This window comes from Cryptococcus neoformans, chromosome 2 (genome assembly GCF_000149385.1).
Source record: "Cryptococcus neoformans var. neoformans B-3501A chromosome 2, whole genome shotgun sequence".
Classification (NCBI taxonomy): domain Eukaryota; kingdom Fungi; phylum Basidiomycota; class Tremellomycetes; order Tremellales; family Cryptococcaceae; genus Cryptococcus; species Cryptococcus deneoformans.
In genome coordinates this window covers 2244336-2265967 of record NC_009178.1, presented here as the reverse complement: position 1 = coordinate 2265967, position 21632 = coordinate 2244336, and the positions used below count along the sequence as shown (strand labels likewise).

At 50.5% G+C, this 21632-nt stretch overlaps 8 protein-coding genes across 8 annotated transcripts; 4 read left to right on the top strand and 4 right to left on the bottom strand.

The window, feature by feature from the left end:
- Positions 1-245: 245 nt before the first annotated feature.
- On the top strand, positions 246-1731 carry CNBB5630 (hypothetical protein; the record flags this gene model as incomplete). Its single annotated transcript, XM_771944.1, has 4 exons — positions 246-290; positions 350-547; positions 601-732; positions 793-1731. The coding sequence occupies 4 exons, from the start codon at positions 246-248 to the stop codon at positions 1729-1731; spliced, it is 1314 nt and encodes a 437-aa protein (XP_777037.1).
- Positions 1732-2235: 504 nt separating this feature from the next.
- On the top strand, positions 2236-3204 carry CNBB5620 (hypothetical protein; the record flags this gene model as incomplete). The annotated part of the gene is made up of 5 exons (XM_771943.1): positions 2236-2427; positions 2470-2579; positions 2630-2678; positions 2732-2792; positions 2876-3204. 5 exons carry the CDS (start codon positions 2236-2238, stop codon positions 3202-3204), a joined length of 741 nt encoding a protein of 246 aa, XP_777036.1.
- A 453-nt stretch (positions 3205-3657) lies between these two features.
- Positions 3658-4204, bottom strand: CNBB5610 (hypothetical protein; the record flags this gene model as incomplete). Its single annotated transcript, XM_771942.1, has 3 exons — positions 3658-3693; positions 3776-4062; positions 4123-4204. The coding sequence occupies 3 exons, from the start codon at positions 4202-4204 to the stop codon at positions 3658-3660; spliced, it is 405 nt and encodes a 134-aa protein (XP_777035.1).
- Positions 4205-4507: 303 nt separating this feature from the next.
- On the bottom strand, positions 4508-8451 carry CNBB5600 (hypothetical protein; the record flags this gene model as incomplete). The annotated part of the gene is made up of 10 exons (XM_771941.1): positions 4508-6591; positions 6669-7092; positions 7203-7295; positions 7374-7490; positions 7549-7695; positions 7754-7877; positions 7955-8074; positions 8171-8241; positions 8299-8311; positions 8375-8451. The coding sequence occupies 10 exons, from the start codon at positions 8449-8451 to the stop codon at positions 4508-4510; spliced, it is 3270 nt and encodes a 1089-aa protein (XP_777034.1).
- A 219-nt stretch (positions 8452-8670) lies between these two features.
- On the top strand, positions 8671-9674 carry CNBB5590 (hypothetical protein; the record flags this gene model as incomplete). The annotated part of the gene is made up of 4 exons (XM_771940.1): positions 8671-8784; positions 8949-9084; positions 9180-9334; positions 9435-9674. The coding sequence occupies 4 exons, from the start codon at positions 8671-8673 to the stop codon at positions 9672-9674; spliced, it is 645 nt and encodes a 214-aa protein (XP_777033.1).
- Positions 9675-11469: 1795 nt separating this feature from the next.
- Positions 11470-12875, bottom strand: CNBB5580 (hypothetical protein; the record flags this gene model as incomplete). Its single annotated transcript, XM_771939.1, has 8 exons — positions 11470-11734; positions 11794-12048; positions 12103-12158; positions 12220-12291; positions 12351-12397; positions 12459-12545; positions 12642-12698; positions 12776-12875. 8 exons carry the CDS (start codon positions 12873-12875, stop codon positions 11470-11472), a joined length of 939 nt encoding a protein of 312 aa, XP_777032.1.
- Positions 12876-13463: 588 nt separating this feature from the next.
- CNBB5570 (hypothetical protein) lies at positions 13464-18616 on the bottom strand (the record flags this gene model as incomplete). The annotated part of the gene is made up of 6 exons (XM_771938.1): positions 13464-13580; positions 13645-13787; positions 13911-15663; positions 15765-16910; positions 16994-17527; positions 17624-18616. 6 exons carry the CDS (start codon positions 18614-18616, stop codon positions 13464-13466), a joined length of 4686 nt encoding a protein of 1561 aa, XP_777031.1.
- Positions 18617-18838: 222 nt separating this feature from the next.
- Positions 18839-21321, top strand: CNBB5560 (hypothetical protein; the record flags this gene model as incomplete). Its single annotated transcript, XM_771937.1, has 3 exons — positions 18839-19169; positions 19241-19339; positions 19400-21321. The coding sequence occupies 3 exons, from the start codon at positions 18839-18841 to the stop codon at positions 21319-21321; spliced, it is 2352 nt and encodes a 783-aa protein (XP_777030.1).
- Positions 21322-21632: the final 311 nt, after the last annotated feature.

Genomic DNA, 21632 nt, shown 5'->3' with positions numbered 1-21632 from the left:
AAAAAAAAGGGTGGTGAAATTCTATATGATACAAAATGTCCGTCAAGCACCGTCACTGCAAGAGACGAGACGAGACGAGACAACGAGATTATTTGTTGATTAGCCGCCTGCATTTACGTAAACAATAATTTATGATTATGTAACAGCCAAGGTTTCCACGCCAGACGCCAGACGCCAAAACAATCCGTCATTCCTTCCTTATATCACTCCCATTTCCACCTCGTACATTTTACAATCCAATCACCATGGCAGATACAGGTATGCGGGGCACAAACGCCCTCCAAGACTCTGTACGTGTGTCCATTGTCTCCTCTTACACCTTTGCGCTGATTTATGAAAATCTGAAAAGAGGTTCAAAGACAAGGAACTGGCGAGCATCAAATCTACAAAGTTCCCTAAACATTTCTCTGAAAAAGTCGATCTCCGCAAAGTCAACATCTCCGTGCTCCGTCCTTGGGTTGCTGAAAAGGTTACCGAGCTTATCAAGGTGGAGGATGATATCGTTGTGGAGTATGTCTTTGGGATGCTCGAAGATCGTGATAATCCTGTACGTCTAAATCACACTGTGCTTTGTACGCGTACTGATGGTTGGATTTGCAGACGCCCGACCCGAAGAAGATGCAAGTTTCCCTCGTAGGGTTCATGGACAAGTACGGCGCCGCGGCATTCATGGACGCTCTTTGGAAACTACTTCTTTCAGCGCAAAAGACTGTTGGCGGTGTTCCTGCCGAAGTGCGTCGTCCTTCATCTCTGTATATTTGTCCTGTTAGGTGCTGACCCTTTTCTTTCCAGTTTATCGAAGCCAAGAAACAGGAACTGCAACGAAAACAACAGGAATCATCTTCCCTCCCTCTTCCTCCTGCTCCGCCTGCCATGGCATCCCATTCTCAAGCTCGCTCATCCGGCCCAGCGGGCCGATCGAGGGCGGAAGATTACTATGGGCGTGAACCGCGTGGAGATGGTGGAGTCCCTCGAGGCAGAGATGGGCGAGATGGGCGAGATGGACTCCCCACCCGGCCATACCCCCCTGCCCGCTCTCCTCGCCATCGTTCCCGATCTCGATCCCGTTCCCGTTCCCGATCCCGTTCTCCCCCACCCCGCCGACCTTTTACAAACACCAACTCTGGCCGATACCCCGACCGACAGCCCGACCGCGACCGGGACCGCGACCGAGAGTGGGGTAACCGGCGTGGTTACCCAAGGGGAGGAGAATCATTTAGAGATCGAGCTAGAGACGAGGGATGGGGTTCCCGCGGCGGTGGCTCGTCCGTCAATCCGAGAGAAAGAAATGCCCGTCGTCCTACCCCACCACGCCGTCCTTCCCCACCACGCCGTCCTTCCCCACCGCGCCGTCCTTCCCCACCGCGCCGTCCTTCCCCACCACCTACCGCCCAAATTCGAATCCGAGGTCGAGGCAGGGGTCGGTCTCTCTCACGTTCCCTTTCCCGTTCGCGTACTCCCTCTCGGTCCCTCTCACCGCCTATTCGTCGGGACCGTGGCCACGGACGGAAATACGGACAAGACTCTGACCGTGGTAGGAGCCTGAGCCAAAGCATAAGCCGAAGCAGGAGCAGGAGCGACACCCCTCCGCGTACACAGACACGAAAACGCCCGCGATCCGTGCGATCACGATCACGCTCTCGATCACGCTCTCACTCTCGCTCTCGATCTCGCTCGCGGACACCTGTAAGACAAAGGACGAGGGATTACACGCCAACACCGGAGCTGTGAATAAGTAGCGGGTGAGCGGTGAGCGGTGAGCGGTGAGCGGTGAGCGGTGAGCGGTGAGCGGTGAGCGGTGAGCGGTGAGCGGTGAGCGGTGAGCGGTGAGCGGTGAGCGGTGAGCGGTGAGCGGTGAGCGGTGAGCGGTGAGCGGTGAGCGGTGAGCGGTGAGCGGTGAGCGGGGGGTTAATTAATAACAATGAAATGCATGAACAAGATAATCTGGGACAAGTATACGGGGACAAGTGAGTCAGTAGCAGGTTATGATGGTCTATATATGATATGCAGCGACAAGAGTTGTGGAGTGGCTGCCGCGTGATTCAGGGCCGGACGCGTCGCCGGAGACGCAGTTATTTTTTCGCGTCTGACTTTGGGCCCTGAGCCGTTGCTCGGTGTATTCTTGCATCCCCCCCCCCCCTTTTCCATCTCCCCCCCTAGCTTTTTCCATCCCAACTTTACTCTCCTTCCCACACCCCCTGCACAGCTTTACGCACAGTCCCTCTTTACACAGCCATGAGACTCGCCACCGCCCTCACCCTCCCCCTCCTCGCCCTCCCCCTCGCCCGCGCCATCATCACCCCCACCTCCCCCGACGGCTCCACCGTCGTCGCCGTCGGCGACTCCATCCAAGCTCTCTGGACCATCGACTCCACCGACGGCTGGACCGACGTCGAGATCCAGCTCATGACCGGGAGCAACCTCGCTGTATGTCCACCCTCCTCTTACCATGACTAACCCCACACACAGATGGTCCCCCTCGCCACCGTCGCTACAGGTATCGACGGGACTTCTGCCACCTCCTTCTCCTTTGCAGCCCCCGACGTGAGCCCCTACTCCAAAATCTACTTTCTCCAGTTGTACGTCCTCCCCTTCCAAGTGTAAAAGCCAAGCCAACCGTTCCCAACAGCACCAATGGCGGCGACATGACCAACGTCACTTGGACAACCCGATTCACCGTACGCCTCTCTCCCGCTGCCGTGCGACAATCAAGCTAACAGTGTGACGATAGATTGCGGGCGCTGACGGATCCACCACCGAGCCTACCAACTCTACCGACTCTGTCGAATGGGGTATGTCGTCCTTCTTCCTCCATCCACGCCACAATGAACGCACAGACCGCTGACCATCACATGTGTCGTTTATAAAAAACCAGGCACCGGCCAACTCCTTTCCTCTGTCTCTGCATCTTCCGGCAACTCTTCGTCCTCTGAAGCAGCTTCGACTTCTGCTTCCGCCGTCGCTGCTGCTGTCACCGCCTCCTCTTCTTCTGCTTCCTCCTCCTCCTCCGCTTCTTCTTCCTCCTCCTCCTCCTCCACCTCCGAGTCCGCCACGTCCAACTCTGCCACACCCTCTGCATCCTCCGCCAACGCTTCTTCCGACTCTTCCACCTCTTCCGACTCTTCCACCTCTTCCGGCAGCCGTCTCCACGTCGGACTCGTATCCATCTTTATCGCCTCTGCTCTTGGTATCGCTTTGATCTAGAGCCAAGTCCGACATTCGGTCTGAAATTGGACACCTAAAACAAAACGGTAATATATACGGACATTTATACTTTTTTTACTTTTTACGAAAAAAAAAACAAGACGTTTATAGATTGAACGATACAACGAAATACCCTACCCGGCTTTAAAGCAAACCATACGTTATCCCCTGTCCCTTATATCTTTCCATTGAAAACAACTACTCGAGAAGTTTAGACGAAATACGACCGACAGTTACACATAGTATACAACTTGGCTCTTTTTTTGGGTTATCCTTGTTACTTGTGGATGGCTGAACACCAATGATGATTTCTGGGACATGGGCATGCAACTCTTTTTACAATCCAATGACGAATTTGCAAAATGAACCCCATGCATCATCATTCACGGATAAACGGTCCGCCTTTGCTCCTTCCTTTCGGATGTCTTGACATTAGAATGGCGATTAAACATCTCAAGGTCCAGTCCTAATATCTGTCGCACCCCCAGACTATCACAATGCGATCCAGCGAGCATCGTCAGCTTCCCATGTCATGTCTTCTCTTCTTTTTTAGAGATAAAACATCACCCACCATCACAGACTCCATCTCCCTCTCTGTCACTTCCTTTTGGACCCACAAATACGTCGGCGCTTCCCAATAGTTTTCGTAATCCACCTTTTTCCCCGTCGGCTTGAACGTGCTCTCCAAACTTGACAATCCGGCGCCCCCAGATCCACTCGACGATGAAGGAGACGACGACGATGACGGCGACGGCGACGATGATGGCGACGGCGAAGAGTTGAGCTTGGAGAGGAAGGATTGGAAGGATTCTTGAACCTCGGTAGGAGCACACGGATGAGGAGCCGGTTTATGCGGCGCTACAAAGATTCGGCCGGTTAGCGACATGCCATACCAATCAGGGGAAAACCCAAACTCACGATGTTGGATATTTTTTCTCGGTCCCAAGAACTTGATCATGGGCTTGTAATGCGTCGCCCTAAGGAGTAATGAAGGCCTCATCTCGAGCGTGCTGGCGGTTGGTGTTATTGGTTTGGAAAGAACTGAGAGAGACGACGAAACGAAGATGGATTATCCACACCGGTGACGAAGAGACGAAAGGACGGAAGCGGACATCGCCGTACCCGGCTTTCCTTCCCCGCCCGATGCCCGATACCGCCGAAAAAAAAACCCCATATCCTCTTCCCATCATGTATAAATTTCCTAATACACATGCATCGCCTACAAGATCGTGTTGGATATGCACCTATGTATACACATCGTATTTCGATAACAACAAGAAACTAGTACGCTCCTATCGACAGGTCACTTTCGAACGGTCACCTTTTCAAACCTGTACCTTTCCAACCTCCCCAACGTCGTCCCTGATACAGGGGTCTTCTCCCTACCCGACTGGCTCATTCGCCGACATGTATTCTCGTCCACATCATCACTGCCATCTTGATCGCGCCGCACAAAGCAGAGTCCCGGTCTTGCCTGCTGCTGCTTCGCCTGCCTTTGCCTTTGCTTCTGCTCCCCTTGAGGAGTATCTTTCAAGGCGATGCTGGAGATGGTATTATAATTCGATTTGAGACGAGAGCGGGAGATGGATGGATGGCTGACAGCGGTAGGAATATCGTTTGGCGAATTTCGAGGCGATAATGAACGAGGAGGCGCACCGCCGCCAACAGAGAAACGGGGAAATAACGGCTTTCGTTCCGGCGAAGGAGTGAACGACCCTATTTCCTCTCCTTCACCTTCCTCCTCTACTTGCTCTTCTTCTCCAGCCCCGCCCTTATCATCCTCATGTCCTTCCCTTCCGCCCCTTCCAAATCCAAACTGCTTGACCGCCACCTTCATCTTCATCTCCATCCCATTCCCCTCTACCGCCATCGATCCCGTCTCTACCTTCCTTGATGCTGATACGGACGCCACTGACGGTGCACGAGTCGGTGTTGCCAATCCAAACCTCGCCGCTTCGCTTTCCTCTCCCCTGGGGAAAACGACATTCACCGGCCGATTCTTCAACACCCTCGAACTCCCCCCTACACTCATAGCCTCCCGTCTTTTCACCAAACTCAAAGTCGAACTCACGGCTCGCATGCCCCCTGCGCCTACCTTCTGGACCGGCACCGTCTTTGGCGTCTGCGATCGTACCCCCCTGGCCCCAGCACCCATCTTGGGGGTACCATTCATCTCAAGACCACCACCAAAGGCCCACTTTGCGCGCCAGGAACCTCCAACAATCTTGGCCTTCTCCTTCCTCTCCTCTTCCTTCTCGCTCTCCTCGCTCTTATCCGCATCCTTGATCTGCCCTTGTCCATTGTCATCATCCGCCCCACCCATATCTGGAGAGGATCCCCTGTCGTGCTTGTTGCCATCTTCAAAGTCTGGTTGACTACCTTTCACCGCGTTCACACTGTGGAGTAGCGATTGAGACTGGGCGCAAGGCGGGGCAGATGAACGAGGCCGTAGACCGAATTCATTATGCGCGAGGAGAGAACTACCAGCCAAAGAATGTCCAGCGGCTTCGTACCTCTGATTTGATAGGCGATGGGTTGGGGGAAGCGTAGACGAAAGCGAAAGCGAAAGCGGAAGAGGGGCAGTAGGGGATGAAGTGGGCGGTACAAGAGTCCCAAAAGATGAGCCCGGCTCAAACGTTTCCGTTTCCGTCTCCTTCTTCCACGGCCGCCCCACGTTTACCTCTTGCTTTACTTGTTCCCCTTCGGCAAGCGAGGAAAATGGGAAATCAAGTACAGGCGGGGACGAGCACTCTGCCGCTGGGGGGCTCGTGATATATTGCGTCTGCGATATAAACCTTTGTCGTGAGCAGGAAGAAAAGGAAGGAGAGATGACCGGGGAAAGAGAAGGTGAGGGACAAGGAGAACAGCTTTGGGAGGAAAGGCAAGACTGGCTTGCAATTCGAGGTGGGGCCGGAGGTGAGCTAGAGATGAGGGATGATATGGCCGGGGATGGTGACCGTCGTCCTTGCTGGATACGTGTCGGTGTTGAGGTAGACGTCAGAGAATGCGATAGCGAATGTATGCGCCCTCCCCCTTCTTCTTCTTCCTCTTCCCATTTGAGTTCAATCTTCTCTTCACTCCCATCCCCATCCACTTCTTCCTTTTGCCTTTTCCGAACCTGCTGCCTCTTGCCCCTTCCCCCAAAAAACTTGCTCATCACCTCCACCTTTTCTGCCGTACATCCTCTCTCACCATCTCCCATAACATTCTCAGCTAAAGGTCGCAGAGCAAGTTGATCGGATAGCCGCGAAGCGCCAGAGGTGTACGTACCCACCGGCTGATGGATTGGGGCAAGCTTTGACTTGATTTGTTGTTGCTCACGGTTGGAATGGTCGAGATAATCAGGACAGTCGTGCTTAGGATGGCGATGTTTCGGTTTCTTGTACCCTAAGCAATACGTTAGTATCATCCATCGTACACATACCAGTCCCAAGACCCGAGCGAAAAGATTGAACATGACGTACTTGTAATAAACGCGTCCATCGGTCCTTGCACATGCACCCCTTCAGCTTTTGCTTGTCGCTTCTCTCCCAGATTACCGACACCGCTACCACTCCCCCACTTTTCCTCCGCTCCCCCAGCTCCTTCAGCCCCACTCGCAAACTCTGGCCACGCATCCACGATCCCCATCCCCGTCTCGGGATGAACATCTCCCCTCGCCATCCTCCTTGCAAGCCCTTCCTCCACATCGACACCCACCCACTTTTCCCCCTCGTCCCCCAGTTGGAAACCAGTGCTCGCAGGTGGGAGGGGGTTTAGATGCACGAGACGGCCGAGAGAGGGATCGTATACCCTTTGGTAGAGAAAAGCGAGTTCGGCTTGGGCAAAATCGGAGAGATATGTTGGTGGGACGAGGTAAGTGCCTTCCAGGCGGATGTGTTGGAGGAGCTATCGTTTCATAATGAATCAGCTCACAAGGTCATGTCTAATTAGAGAAGAGGAAGTTGGATTTGCGACTTTGACTTGGAACCGGACTTGGATTAGGAACTTGGACTTGCCTTTTCAACAGAATTGAAACGCCGCATAAGACGGTGAGCGGTTTTGATACCGATACCGGGTATCGAATCGAGATAATCACACCCTGAAAGCATCTATCACCCAGACAATGTCAGAATGTCCCTCACTAGGATACAAAAAAAGAGAAACAGTAAAGGAGAGACGGAACTCACTGCCATTCGCCTGAAATGCACATCCGTCCACCCATGCATCGGGAACTCTCTCACCATCGCCAGCCGATCACGATGAATCCAAACACATTGCCCGTCCTTATCAAGTTTGAATATGACCTATGTATCCCACCGGAAAACCTTACCGTTAGCCCAAGATATACAAAAGAGGAAATACTCGACTTGCCTTTTTACACCCAAATACGAGCAAATCAGAGTCTTCAGTGATAATCCCATCTACATACCCCTCGCGCTCAAGGAAACATAACTGCGCGTCTGCTTCATAAGGCGCCACCACATAATCGACGTTTTCCGCCCTCAAAGCCTAGGCTCAATTTAGTAAAAACACCGGTAGTATAATATTTTGGTAGAGAGAAACATACTTTGATAAGCTGATATGCCATTTCTGGGGTGACGTCCACACATCGGGTATATGCCTCCTTCGCCTCTTTCATTCGACCTTGCGCTTCTAATGATCTAGCTTTTTCCAAATTCTCCAATCTTGTCCTGAATGCAGTCCTTGTTACTACTGGCTGGACTGTGGACCTGGGGACAACATCAAAAGAATGTAAAAGTGAACTCACTTGGCTCGCGAAACTTCGGTTCCCTTCTTTGCAGGTAACGGGCCTCCATCGAACACCAAGAACGGTTCTATCCCATGATGCCGTAAGAACCTAACACGATACATTGCATACTCGACAAATCTACACGTATCAGATGTCAGCTTGGCTCAGATCGACGCGTTCTGTCGATAATTTCTTTTTGACGCGTCGGAAAGTTGCGGTATAAGAATGACATACTTTGTGCTCTTCTTCCCTTTGACAAGATCCTCTGCACAGCCGAATGCGCCTTTATGGAGCCACACATACCCCTGTTATCCATTCCTAATTAGCTATTTCCACCATCTTACCAGGTGATGAGCACGTACATCGACAGCAAGTCTGAGGGAAACGCGTCAGTGAGGGTTAAACAATACACGCCGAGGATACTCAAAGTGTGCTTACTTTTTGCCCTTAAACTCTGAGATATGGCCATGTACGGATACCTCTTTCAGGAGGGGGAGGAGACCTGATATGCCCATCCTCTGGGACTTGTAGCGTTTGCAGGATTGTTGGTTGAGAGACGCAAGAAACCAAGCAAGGCGCGTCCAGTAAACATTAGGAAGGCGACGTCGTTACGTAATGACTGAGGGGGCTCGCGAATGACGAGTGACGGACCGACAACGAGGACAGCCATTATCCATAACCACGTCCATATCCATATCTACGACGACATCTACAGCTACAGCCCACACTCCAGCATGTCCATTCCACACTCGGCCTACGATCCTCGCCGCGTATTCCGTTTCAACGTCCCCCACTTTGAAATCGGTCCCAAAGCACGCTCAGTCGGAACATACCTCTCCGGTGGTCTCGTATGTCAATCTCTCGTACTCGGCTTGCAATCATTATCTTTCCCTGATCTATTGCTAACATGAACTACTTTCATTCTGTAATAACATCATCCTATATCGACACTTTCTCGATCACAACGTCTGGTAAATATTTCTACGTTGCCATTGGATCAAAATCCCCGCAGTTCGCACTCTCATATTTCCTCCTGTTCGACGCCGCTACCCTCTCATCCCACGCAAAACCCCCTCCAGACGCACCTTACGATGTTGTACCAGTACACATGGCGTTTGTCGACTGGATCCCTGCCATCTGCACTACCCGTACGTCCCGGTCCCCTTAATTTTCCTATGCCCCTCCACTGTGTCCCCACTCCATCTTTACCTATCAAAAGTCCGCAGCTGACAAAAAATTACAGTTGGGTTCATCATAACCTCCCTCCTCGATAAATCTCACCTCACCTCCGCCTTCTCCTCCGACCCATGGGCACATGAAGGTTCCGCTGCCTGGCGTGCAAGGGTGGTCCTCTTCATCGGGGTAGCCTTGATGGCCGGCGGTCTCGCTGGGAGTCTTGTACGTCCACTGTCTTCACCTTTATCTTTTTTCTTTCACCTTCTTCTGGCTTCTGACAAAGGGCTGACTGATTGGTTGTTTATGGATTTGTGAATTACAGTGTGTCCTCATTCTCAAATATATTGTCCCCGATTACACCGGGTACACCTATTACGGCGCCGCTAACGTGGCTACCAATGTTGGCATCATGGTCTCGTACGTCTTTTCCCTCCCCTTCACCGCTGGTCACCCTCCAAAACCCATAGAGCTGACTTCTGAGTTTGACCGGGAAACTAGAGCCATGATACTCTGGATCTCGCAAAGCGGCAGCGACGAGTACGAGTATCAACTCACTGTCTAATCCCTCCTTTACCCTTCCTTTTATTTCTCATCTACCACTTTCCCACCACCCGTTATATCATTTTCTGAATTTTCACCTTGCCGCATTGTCAATTGGATCGTTCAAGTCGATTGGGGTGGGGGTGGCGGGGTGATGTGGGGCCGAAAAATGAATAAAAGGAATAGGATATTACCAACGATCGCGATTACATGGCGACCAAATCTTTTTGTATGCATAGATACCTGCCAAACCAGATCCAACACCGTCAACCCTCCATTCATCTTTCACAATCCGGTGTCCTCTCCTTCGCATCTGGACTCAAATCAAAGCTCACAAAATGTCCACATCCTCCCCATTGACCACATGACCATATTTCCGAGTATTATCTATTTACAATAGTCATATACAGCTAATAATATATTATACGATGCCCTCTTCATGAATGTCCCGACGGCGATGAATCAGCAACTAAATGACCAAGGTCTGTCATCTCTGCAAAGATCCGTCCCTGTCACCTTGTCATCCTTCGCCGGATAATCTCCACGATGGAAGACGATTTCCGCGAGTAATTTTAAACTTCATTTTCTCATAAAAGCCTCTTCCAACCGCTCACGAATCATAAACGACATTTCTCCTGCTTCAAAGATGTAGCTGTATATACTGATTGTGCTTCCTGGTGTAAGGAGGGTGAGACATTTATGTTGGGGCCCAGGTACCATTCGATAGTTATGCATCTCAGGAGCATGTTCGTACCAAGATACGCAGCGCAGCACTGGGCACGACTTGTGGAATGAGATATAAACGTTTCCGTCATACCCCATATATCGAGAGAAACGAAGCGCACACAAGGAATTTGGCATGAGAGACGAAGTTCCAAGGAATATGTAAGGAGATGGATGCAAGGGATGAGGAGTTCTCGAGGAGTTGAATGCTGGAAATATTCTACGCTTTACCGCCTTGTGAGTTGTTCATCCGCTTAAGAGGGTATATATAGACCCAGAGTAGGAGGAGAATAAGGAAGACGACGAGAGGATGGTAGGGAAGTAGTTTTGAGGCGTCGAGAAGAGAGAGATAGAGAAGAACGAAGGAGAGAGGACGAGGAAAAGGGACTTGCAGAAAGGCGTTAGGGAAGAGAGAGGCCCTAGTAGAAGATGCAGGGAAAGTATGAGAAAGATGAGTCAGCTCTTGAGCCATAGGGCTGGAAAAGACATGTAGGGAGTAGTCCTTGCGAGTAAATAAAATATATCATCGGCCGAAGGGGCTTAGTTTTCTCAAATTCTTTAGCTCAGCCATCTCAACGTTTGAACCTAGCGCTCCAAGCAAGGCTGTAAACAAACGACCAAGGACACGAAACTAAAGTAGCTTAATGTGCTTTCCGACTTTTACGAAGACAGCGACACCGTTCCAGTTATCATTGCGGTGATGAAAGATCGTACAGCAGCCCGACAGGAAAAAAAAAAAAAAAAAAAAAAAAAAAAAACAGGAAGGGGGTGGTATAAACTCACGACAAGGCCAAAGAACGGGTTCGTTGACTGATGAGAGAAAGAGAAGATGACATGAATATCGAGCATGTCAAACATTATAGACTTGGCAAGCGTCAATCTTTACTGTGAAAACGAAGGAAAGCCCGGATTTGTCTGGTGATGAAAGTCGTTGCCTAAATCACTACAAAGCACCCCGTCTTTGCGCAACTGCTCTGAGTTATGGCCACTGATAGTAGTACTTTCATGGCTTCCTCTCATCTGATTGCATAATATTACATACCGTCCTCATTCCAACTTGAATCTTTACCGTACATCTGTCCTCAAAAAAGGATTTACGCCCTCACTCTCTCTTCCCTTTCTCTTCCCTCCTCCGCTCTTTCCACATCTTCCTCCAATCGAATCCTCCCTTGCCTCTCCAAGCTTCGTTTCCAAGCGACTCCAACGATTAACGTTATGGGATGCAACACAAGACACGCAATGATGGTGATCAATAAAGGAGGGGGCTTAGGAAGAGCAGTCGTAGGGAGCGTAGGGTTTGTGCGAGGCGAAGAAAAGAGGAGAGAGAAGAGGAGGTACATACTTGCGATTGTCAGCAAGCTAATAGCCAGTTGTCAGCACATGGACACAGAAATTTGCGAAAAGTATGCTAATCTCACTAGAGTCGCCTTGCTCCTGCCCAGAGTGCAGAAACGATATTCACACCCGCCACACAAGCCACCGCCTGCCACGTATATTTACCCCACTTGCTTTCGTCTTTGATGATCCACCCCACCGCAATGAAACCAGAGTGCAGCCAATCAAGTTGAAAGAGGATAGCTAGGAACATTGTCATAGGGGCGTGGATAAATATGGCATCCATTGGTCGCTTAAGAGTGGGAGGGTAGTAGAGAAGGGTCATGTGGATTGAGAGTCTGGCAAAGAGATCATCAGCAGCGGTGGTGGAACGGCTAACGACTAAAACTTACACGTTGAGGGCATTGATCAAGAGAACTACTTCGGCACCGATGAAGAATTGAAGGGTCTGTTCGCAGGCAAGTCAATTCAAGTACTTCAAACCATAATCTCGCAGAGCTTCTACCCACAAAGAATACCGCCCAAGCTGCTTGAAGCCAATTGGCAACCGCAAACCTCAATCCGACCCCGTGCACGAGCATCTCCTACAAATCATGAAGGCGATCAACTCTTACCGCTATCAGACGTGGCAAACACTCACCTTCGTAGCTTCCTTTCGTGCCAGTAGCAACACTAGACAGAACCCAACTATTCGCCAAAGGAAATTATCAGCATTACGTTCTTCTTCTTCGTCATTCCCCTTTCTTACTTTGTAATCCGAACAAAGCAGCCCAGTAAAGTTCGATCATGATTGAATTGGGTGTTAAGAGTGTCGGAAAAAGATTACTGATACCACCTGCATGTTTGTCAGCTTAGTCTGATTCGTGTCCTGTAGAAAACAAGGATTTCGGACAGTGCTGAACCAAAGACGACCATGAAAGAAAGAACTTACTCAATCCTGGCTTGAGGGCGAGAGCGCAGACCAAATTAGTTCCCATCGCCACCAGCACTATCAGGTTCTCATCAGCCTTTCAGACGACCTTTACATACCACTTTTACAGCTGAAGGTAATGGAATACCACGTACCGGAGATTGGTACAGCAATCTGCAGCCGAACAAGCTTCATAGACTGCCTGAACTGCTCAGGGGTGATGACCTCGTCTGGGAGGGGATCGTAGCTCGACATGACTGGAATTCGTCTCCTGCTTGGTTGGGTATCTTCTAAATAATCCTCTTGACAGAGTATATATAGCTGATCTGTGCAATGCACTGAAGGTGGATGGCAAATTGGAAGAAGTGAAACACTGCGCAGGACGGACGAAATCGACGAAGCACGAACGAACGAACGGGCGGGAACGACGACAAGTGCGTCATCGGAACGTAATGGACGGCGATGACCGAAGTCTCGCCAGCCGACGGCCGTCAGCTATATGAGAAGGCCACCACCAACGTACAAACAAAATCGCTATACATTATCGCCTACAAACATCCTAGCATTGAGCCAACTTCTATACAGACCGAAGATCTGTAAGAGGAACTTGGGATCAAATCGTAGTGACAACAAAAGATAGGCAAAGAATCAAGTATGCAGCACCACAAGATAGATATTTCCATCTCCTCATATCATAATCGCGACAAAACATAATCGCGACAAAAACATAAAATTGGATTGTCCATAACTCCAAATGAAGACTTTTATGTAATACAGGACCATAAACGCTATGTGCTATACCCTATAAATGTCAATACATTTCCTCGCTTCCGATAACCAAAGTTAATCCCCTCCCTGCTCCTCTTCATCATCATCATCATCATCCTCGCGCTCACCGCCTTCGCTCTCCACAGGGATTACTCGTTTCGTTGTACTCCTCGCCACGGGAGTATCCAGGATCTAAGTCACATCAGTATCTTGTCACTTATACGAAAAAATGAAAATAAAGAAGTGTAAAACCCACTTCTTTCCTCAACTCTTCACCACTGACCCCTTCCTGTCCTTGTTCCCCATCATCATCCTCATCCTCATCCGCCACGCCGAGCTGGACACCCTTCCTAAAAATCTCGCTCTCCTCCTCTGGCCACGCTTTTGAAGTTTTTTCCGCTGGTCATGAAGCGCTGTCCTTCCCGTTCAGATTAGAAGAAGAGGTCCAAGTGTTGATGTCGAGCATCCCGCCTCATGAGAAAGAGCGCAGTGAGAAGGAGAAGGCTTGGGCTTCCATAAGACCTCGTTCGATTTCTTTTTGTTTTTCATCTTCTTCCTTCACCCCTCTTCCTGGACCGCCCTCAACATTTTCTTCATCTTTATCTTTTTCCTTCCCCTCGCTCTCTGCGTCCTCGTCTCCCTTCGCTATGATCCCCAGCCCAACTGATTCACCATGATTGCTAGCCTTACTCTGCATCGAAGCCGAACGCGTGTGTGCCGCATGTCTCGCCGCAAGCTGCATCATGTCCAGCTCTTCCGCATCACTATCATTATCATCACTATCTCCGATCGAAAAGTTCGGGCTTGAGATCTCAAGACTACTCCCCTTGGCGTGATGCGCGTGGCGTCTAGATATCGGCGTCAAAAGCTGCTTGCCGTCCTTCTTCTGCTTCTTACTTTGCTGATTCGACGAATATTTAGAGGTGGAAGAGGACGAAGACATGATTTGAGAAGGAAGCAAGACGCGAGGAGGGGGGGTAAATCCTTCACTCTGCTTAATCAAGGCAGTAAGCCGATCATTCACCTCCAATAACTCTTCAATCCCGACTCCGTTTCCCTCCTCTGCACCTTCCACAACGCGTTGTATTATTTCCACCAACCTCTCCAACACCATTTGCGCCTTGGCGAGTACTTTTTCATACTCTTCTGTGGGCATCTCCTTCCCGCCTTCCCAGTTTTGCGCGTTGCCTTGTTTTAAAAGATCGTCGTAGACCTTACTAGCAGTAAAATACTGGTCGAGAAGGGAGACAGAGGTTTTGCCGAGCGCAAAGAGAGCCGGCAAGGGGAGAGAGATGATTTTTGCTCGCTCGGCCTCGCTGAGTACATTTACACGCGGCGCTGCGGAGGTGGATCCTGATTTGGTTGGAGTGGGAGAAGATGTCGATTGGGCTTTCAAAGAACGCAAAAGGTCTGAACGCTTTAAAGGCGCCCAGACTTCCGCTTCGGCCGCTGCACTCAGTGCCTTGTGTTCACTCTCTCCTTTCTTAGATCCATCCGCTTCTGCCTCTCCAGGCATACTTGCACCATCATTTGCCTGCGCCCTGGAGTGGGTAGTCGCATCACTTGAAGCTTCGCCCCCTTTATGACCATACGGCTCGTGCTCTGTATGTTGCCCTTGTACAGTCCCCGATGATACTCCATACGCTTCATCATAAGAAGCAGCAAGTACCGCCGCCGCTTCTTCTGTATTCCTCACACAAATGCTGAGGACACCCTGCATGACTCTTGCCATTGCCTCTCTTTCCCTTTCCTTTTCCTCCTCCTCATCTTCCCTTTCCCCACCAGCAGACATAGGCATGCTAAGATCCAAGCACCTGATCAGGCGGTTCACCCTTAAGCCGCCATACAACGCGTGCACGCCCGCCGCACCGATAGGGTTTGCTGTTAAATCAAGGTGAAGGAGGCCTTGGTTCTCACCCAAAAATTCTGCGAGCGCAATGGCACCTTCGTCGCCCATACCCACAGAGCTGAGGAATAATCGTTTGAGAGTAGTGTTGACAGCCAATGCATTACGCAGGCTGACTACCGCATCGCGTCCTTCCGAATTTGCGCCCAAGGTGTTTGCTGTTATACCCCTGCTGTTGCTAGAAACAGGGGAAGAGGACGTGTTACAGCATGGATTATCAGAGAGCGACAGAGTAGAGAGGGAAGTATTGTACTTGAGCGACTCGGCGAGTGCTGCAAGACCGGAAGGTGGGATAGAGTTGGATGAGAGGTTGAGGATTCTGAGGGTACGGTTACGCTTTAAAACTTGGGCAATGTATGTCACACCTCCCTACAAGGACGAAAACAGAAAACGCTGGTCAGTATATCAAAATTTTTGGTTTTGGTCTGGAAGACAGGAAAGCGGAGCGAGTAAATCAAATGGAAACTTACCCGAATATCATTCCCCTTCAAATCAAGCGTCTGTAACTTTCCGATCCGCTGTACGTTTTCAAGGGCTCTCACACTCCTTTCCAATGCTCTACTCGTTGGGCCTGGTACCCATCTCTCCGACTTTTCCTTCTCCCTCTCTTTCTCCTTGTCGATTGTCGCTTTCGATTTTTCTGGTGTATCCGTACCCTTATCGTTTTGAGCACGAGAGCGCGAGTACAAATGTGATTCGGAATGAGAATCAAGTGAGGAAGACGCATCAAATGGCATTTGCAATCTCTCCATCACCGACATTCGCGGGGGTGTATACCCTTTCGGCACCGTCATTGATGTCACGCCTCTTGATCCTGTTATATGGGGTACCACCCCCTCTTCTCCTTTTTCCTTTCTACCGAATCCTTCTACTCCGCTCATCCCACCGCCGCCACCACCACTAGCAACTCCCGAACGCCCCACACCAGCTAAGCGGGAAGAGAAAGAATCGTAATCATAATCCCTAACCATGACAGCCACCCCTACCGCCCCATCTCTGTTTATCCTATTCCCCCGAAGAGAAAGATGTTTAAGTCCGGATGTGCGGATCCCATGGGCGAGAACTTCAAGGAGGGGTGGACGAAGGGAGCAAGAGTCGAGGCGGAGGGTTTGAAGGGATGTTTGTTGTTGGGAGGGGGATTGGGTTTGAGGTGGGGGTTGAGTTTGGGTTTGTACCTGGAGAGACTGTGGCTGGGGCTGAGGCGTAGACGAGTGCAGTTGTTGCTGGACCTGCTGCGCGGGATCGAGAGAAAAAACGTCGGTTAATGAAGAGGGTTTGAGCAAAGGCGCAGGAGGAAGGAAAGTGCTATACAAATTACGTTTCCTTCCCTCACCCTCCCATTCCCCTTCGTCCCGCTCTTCTTCATTCTCTTCACAATCCGACGCTGCAGTCTTTTCTTTTCCGTTTCTTGTATCGGTAGGAGATGAGGAAATCATTAACATCCCTTCAATCTTCTGTCCTCCCCTCGACGCAGAAATGGAAGTAGAAATAGAATGCGAGGAGGTTGATTGAGAGACGGAGGAATAGCAAGGTTCGTTCAGAGCTTTGACGAGCGCTTCCATCGATTTTCGGTTCCATACTGTTTCGGATAAATCGAGGTGCTTCAAATTCTTTGCCTGCCATCACCAATGTAAAGCGTAAAGAACATCAAGGTAAGTCGCAACGCTAGACAACAAGGTGGAGAGAAAGGAGAACGCACCATCTTGAGATATTCTGCTACCAGACCCCACCCATTCTCACGAATCTTCTTACATCCCTTCAAACTCAATCTTTCCACCCCATCCGACCCCCTCTCTTTCCCCCCAGTTGATTCCTTATCACCGGGACCGCCACTTACAAGCAAAGCATGCAAAATACTCTTCAAACCCCCTTCCTCCACTGCCCCATCCTCCAACAACAGACCGACCAGCCCAAATCGTGTCGCCAACACGTCCGCCACCGGTTCAGCGGAATGATGGCCCAAAGGGACGTCGAGCGGGTGAATGCCGGGTGGAAGGGAGGAGGAGATGGTGGCGTGGTTGATTGGGCGGAGGGTGAGGTGGATTATGCGTTCTGGAGCAAGGGAAGGAGATTTGGAGACGGCCGGAAGGGATTCAAGAGCCCGGATAACACCTATACGGGGTCGCTCCTCACGTCCTCGACAGGCTTGTTCGTAGAGTACCACGAGGCGGTGTGGGGTCCAGTAAGATGGATGGAGAGAGGTTATGAGAAGTGAACGTTGAGTGTTTTCAATCTGTCAGTTCGATGATTAAGTGATTAGCGAAGATAAAAGACAAGTTGATGAGTCGAAAGATGATGGTTGATGAAATTTGGAGATGATCCGACTCACCTTTGCCCGATCGGCCAAGACCTTTTCACTCCATGGTTCACCGTTCGAAGAGATAGGATAGATGATACTCATGCTCGGAAGGAGGAAAGTAACTTTCTTGAGAGGTTGTTTCTTTTTGCTATCGTTATTATTGCGATGGTTGGTGGTTGGGGTGGAGGTGATGAACTTGGGTGTAGGTGACGCAGCACCATCGCGAGGTGGTAACGGGGGCGCTTCTTTCCTTGGTAAACTCGGTCCTCGCGCGTGGCTAAGGTAATCGTCTTGCGAAGGCGGCGGCGGTGGGGGCGAGGGCATGGAAGTTGAAAAGAGTTGTCTCGCGAGACCATGGCCATGACTGGCTTCTTGCCCCTGTCCTTGACTTTGCGACTGAACCTGATTCTGGGCGTTTGTAACTAATCGGCCTATACCCATAGCCAGCCTCCCACTGAGCGATGCCAACGTCCCCCCTTGTCCACCTAGGACTCTTGGAGTCGGCATTGGCGTATTTGCCTGTTGTCCTTGCCCGTGTGCCGACATCTGCTGCGTTGATGTTGATCCTGGCGCTGTCCATTGACCATTCCCATTCACTCCAGCTCTACCAGTCCCATCACCTGACACAACCGCCTCATCGCCTTCCCCTCCAGCAACCCTGGTGCCAACAGCAGTCACTGCACCTCCAACCATATCCCTCAACCGATGACCAAGAGTCGGCTTTGATGGTGGGGGAGGGGGTTTCAGTATACCCTTTTTGGGTGGTAAAGGACGTCTTTTTGCTGGACGGGGTGGTTCTGGTGCTCCTTGAGACCCTTCTTGAGGCTGTTGCTGGGGTGTTGCTTCCGGTTGTAGTTGCGATGGTTGTTCGAGCTGAGCTTGTTGTTGTGGCTCAGTCTGCGGTTCTGGCTCCGACTGTGCTGTCTCGAGCTGCTGTTTTCCTTGCTCGCTTGCTTCTCCTCCTACTGGCTCGTCTCTCACCCGTGGTGGGTCTTGCGTGTGTTGCTGTTCACCCTCTTCCATGGTCGTCCGAGTATACATACATCTACACAACCCACGTAAAATGCCCGCTGCAAGTATAGGAGGTCATATACGCTGAAACGTCATCCGCGCCTATGACATGGGTTACGTAATTCAAATCATAGGCACCAGTAAATAATCTTTGCACTCGTATCCATTATTCGCTTTCCCACTCGACGAAATCCATCCCGAGTGTATAACATTCATTTCGAGAGTACGTCCACCATGACCACAAATCTATACGCTATAGCAGGCCCCTCAAAACCCACAACTCCGACATCGACCCCTTCTCCACGCTCCGAGCCGCCTTCACCGCTCAAATCACTCACATCACTCCCGACAAACCCGCTCAACTCGCATGGCACGTCTACCCCCAACACACTCACAAATCAGCTGTCAAGCACAGGAATAGGAATATCCAAACCGGGCCTAAGTGTGGATGAGAATGGAGAAGTCATGAAGGTGCCCGCATTCTTGAACAAGCTGTATACGATGGTCAGTGATCCGGAGGTGGACGACTTGATTTACTGGGGAGAGAGTGGGGATTCATTCTTTGGTACGTCGATTTTGTTGACATTATACCATCTTGTCCTTTAGATATATTTTACTAAGCTTACAAAATTATAGTACCGAATGCAGAGCTATTCGGGAGAGAACTCTTACCGAGATGGTTTAAACATTCCAACTTCTCAAGTTTTGTCCGTCAACTCAACATGTATGGGTTTCGTACGTTCATTCATGTCTTTCCCTATCTTTATACCAACTGACTTATCTTCCGATATCCAGACAAAGTCCCTCACCTTCAGTCTGGTGCCCTGAAGAATGAAACGCCCATCGAATTATGGGAGTTCGCAAACCCTTATTTCAAACGCGGCCAACCCCAACTTCTCACCAAAGTAACTCGCAAAAACAACCGACCTTCAAACTCTGGTGTTGGACCTTCATCTTCCGTTGGAGGTAGCGGAGCTGGTGGAGGAATGAGCACCCGCTCTGCATCTGCTGCTGCTGCCTCTGGCTCTGCTTCCGGACAAATCCAGCAAGCCATCAGTCAAGGCCATGAAGCTGGTAACCATTCCACTTCAGGAAAATACCTTATCACAGACGGTACCACCCCTGGCTCTGTCCCTCCTTCCCACACCTCCGCCGGTCCACTCATCGCCCCTCAAACCCTCGATCTTTCGGCAATCAATTCTGGTATCGCCGCCATACGCCAAACCCAAGCTTCCATCGCTACCGATCTCCGCAAACTTCAGGCATCTAACGAAGCGCTTTGGAGGCAGGCGTATGAAACGCAGGAAAAGCAGAGGAAACATGAAGAGACGATAGATTTGATTGTAAGCTTTTTGGAGAGGTTGTTTGGGACGGAAGGGGAGGGATTGAAGGGATTGAAGGAGGCGATGAGAAGGGGGGTTGGAGTAAGAAGGGATAGGGATGGGAGAGAAGGTAGGGATTCAAGAGATTCGAGATTTGCGGAGGACGACGATGGGGGACAGAAGAAAAGAAGGAGGGTAGGAATCGATAGGATGATTGAGGGTGGCACCGGTGATGGAACAGGCGAACATGGTGAGATTGAAAGCCCAACATCAGACGATCGCCTCGTCGAGATCGGATCCAACTCGGAATATTCCATCCCATCCGTCAAACGTACCTCCTCTTCCTCCCACCCAATTTCCCTCGGTCAACTGGGTTCCTCCCGATTTACTGCGCTGCCTTCCGAAGATCCTTCTCCTTCAGCTTCTGGACCTGGATCAACATCTTACGAAGGTCTTCACACCACACAAACTAATGCCCGTGGAGCTGGGGCTGACGTCAACGTGACCGACCCGACTTTAGGCATGAACCACCTCTCGCCTCTATCCGATACCGATCCCCTCCTCCCGTCATCATCCAACGCCCTCGCCCCATACTCCTCTCACCTCCCCTTCCCTTCTTCCAACTCTAACCAATCTAACTCATTTAACCCATCTAACCCATCTTCCGCATGGGCCTCCAACCCTTCCCAACCCTTACTCTCACCAACATCCGCCGCAGCCGCCGCACACGCATATAACCTCGATCCTTCTCTGCTCCAAACCACGATCGGGAGTCTACTCCAAAGTCCTGCAGCGGCGCAAATGTTTTTGAATTCGTTAAGCGCCAGTGCACAAGGTCAGGCTTTGGCTTCGCACTCTCATCCCCATAATCCATCTCCGCTGAACCCGAACCCGAACGGCAATGCCTCCACCTCGGCCTCTGCTTCTGCTCATGGCATGAATACCGGAGGTATGGGAACAGGATCAGGAACCAAAGACGTCGACCCAACTCTCGCCCTTTTTTCCCCACTCCCCTCCCATTCGTCGCTCACTTCCCAATCCAACGACCTCTTGAAATCCTACAGTGACGCCCTCACAGTCGGAGAAGGCGTGGACAATTTACAAGAGAGTATCGATAGTCTGGTGAGGAGTATGGGGTTGGATTTGCCTAATGGTGGATCTTCTGTGGGTGTCGATGTCGGTGACGGGGCTGGAGTTGGAACAGAGACAGGGGAAGGGGATGGAGAGTTTAATGTGGATGAATTCTTGCAGGGCTTGGCGAAGGAAGGGGAAGAAGAAGGAGAAAGGGAAGTAGAAGGGGATGGGGGTGTGTCAAGCTCAGGCGCAGGCGCAGGCGCAGAAAATGGAAGGAAGGAAGATGTAATTGCCCAAAGTGGCCTCAAGTCGGAAAGTTAAAATGTAGACTTCTAACACAGTCTTGACAATTTGATAAATTTGTTTTTCTCAAGTGTGTACATAGCTCGATTTACGGAATAAAAGAGGTGATTTTAGAGTCCTCTTGACGTAATGTAAATATAATGATAATCAAACATGTCTTCGTTCTGTTGTTCATACGTCCATTTTGCCTCTGTAAAGCATTCACCGACGCATAGGCCCATTAACATCTCAAAGCAACAATTAGGCCTTCCTTTTACCCTGCAACCTACACCATGCGATGCTTGTTTATTGTCTAATCCTGGAATTTTTGACCAAAATATTGCTAGTAG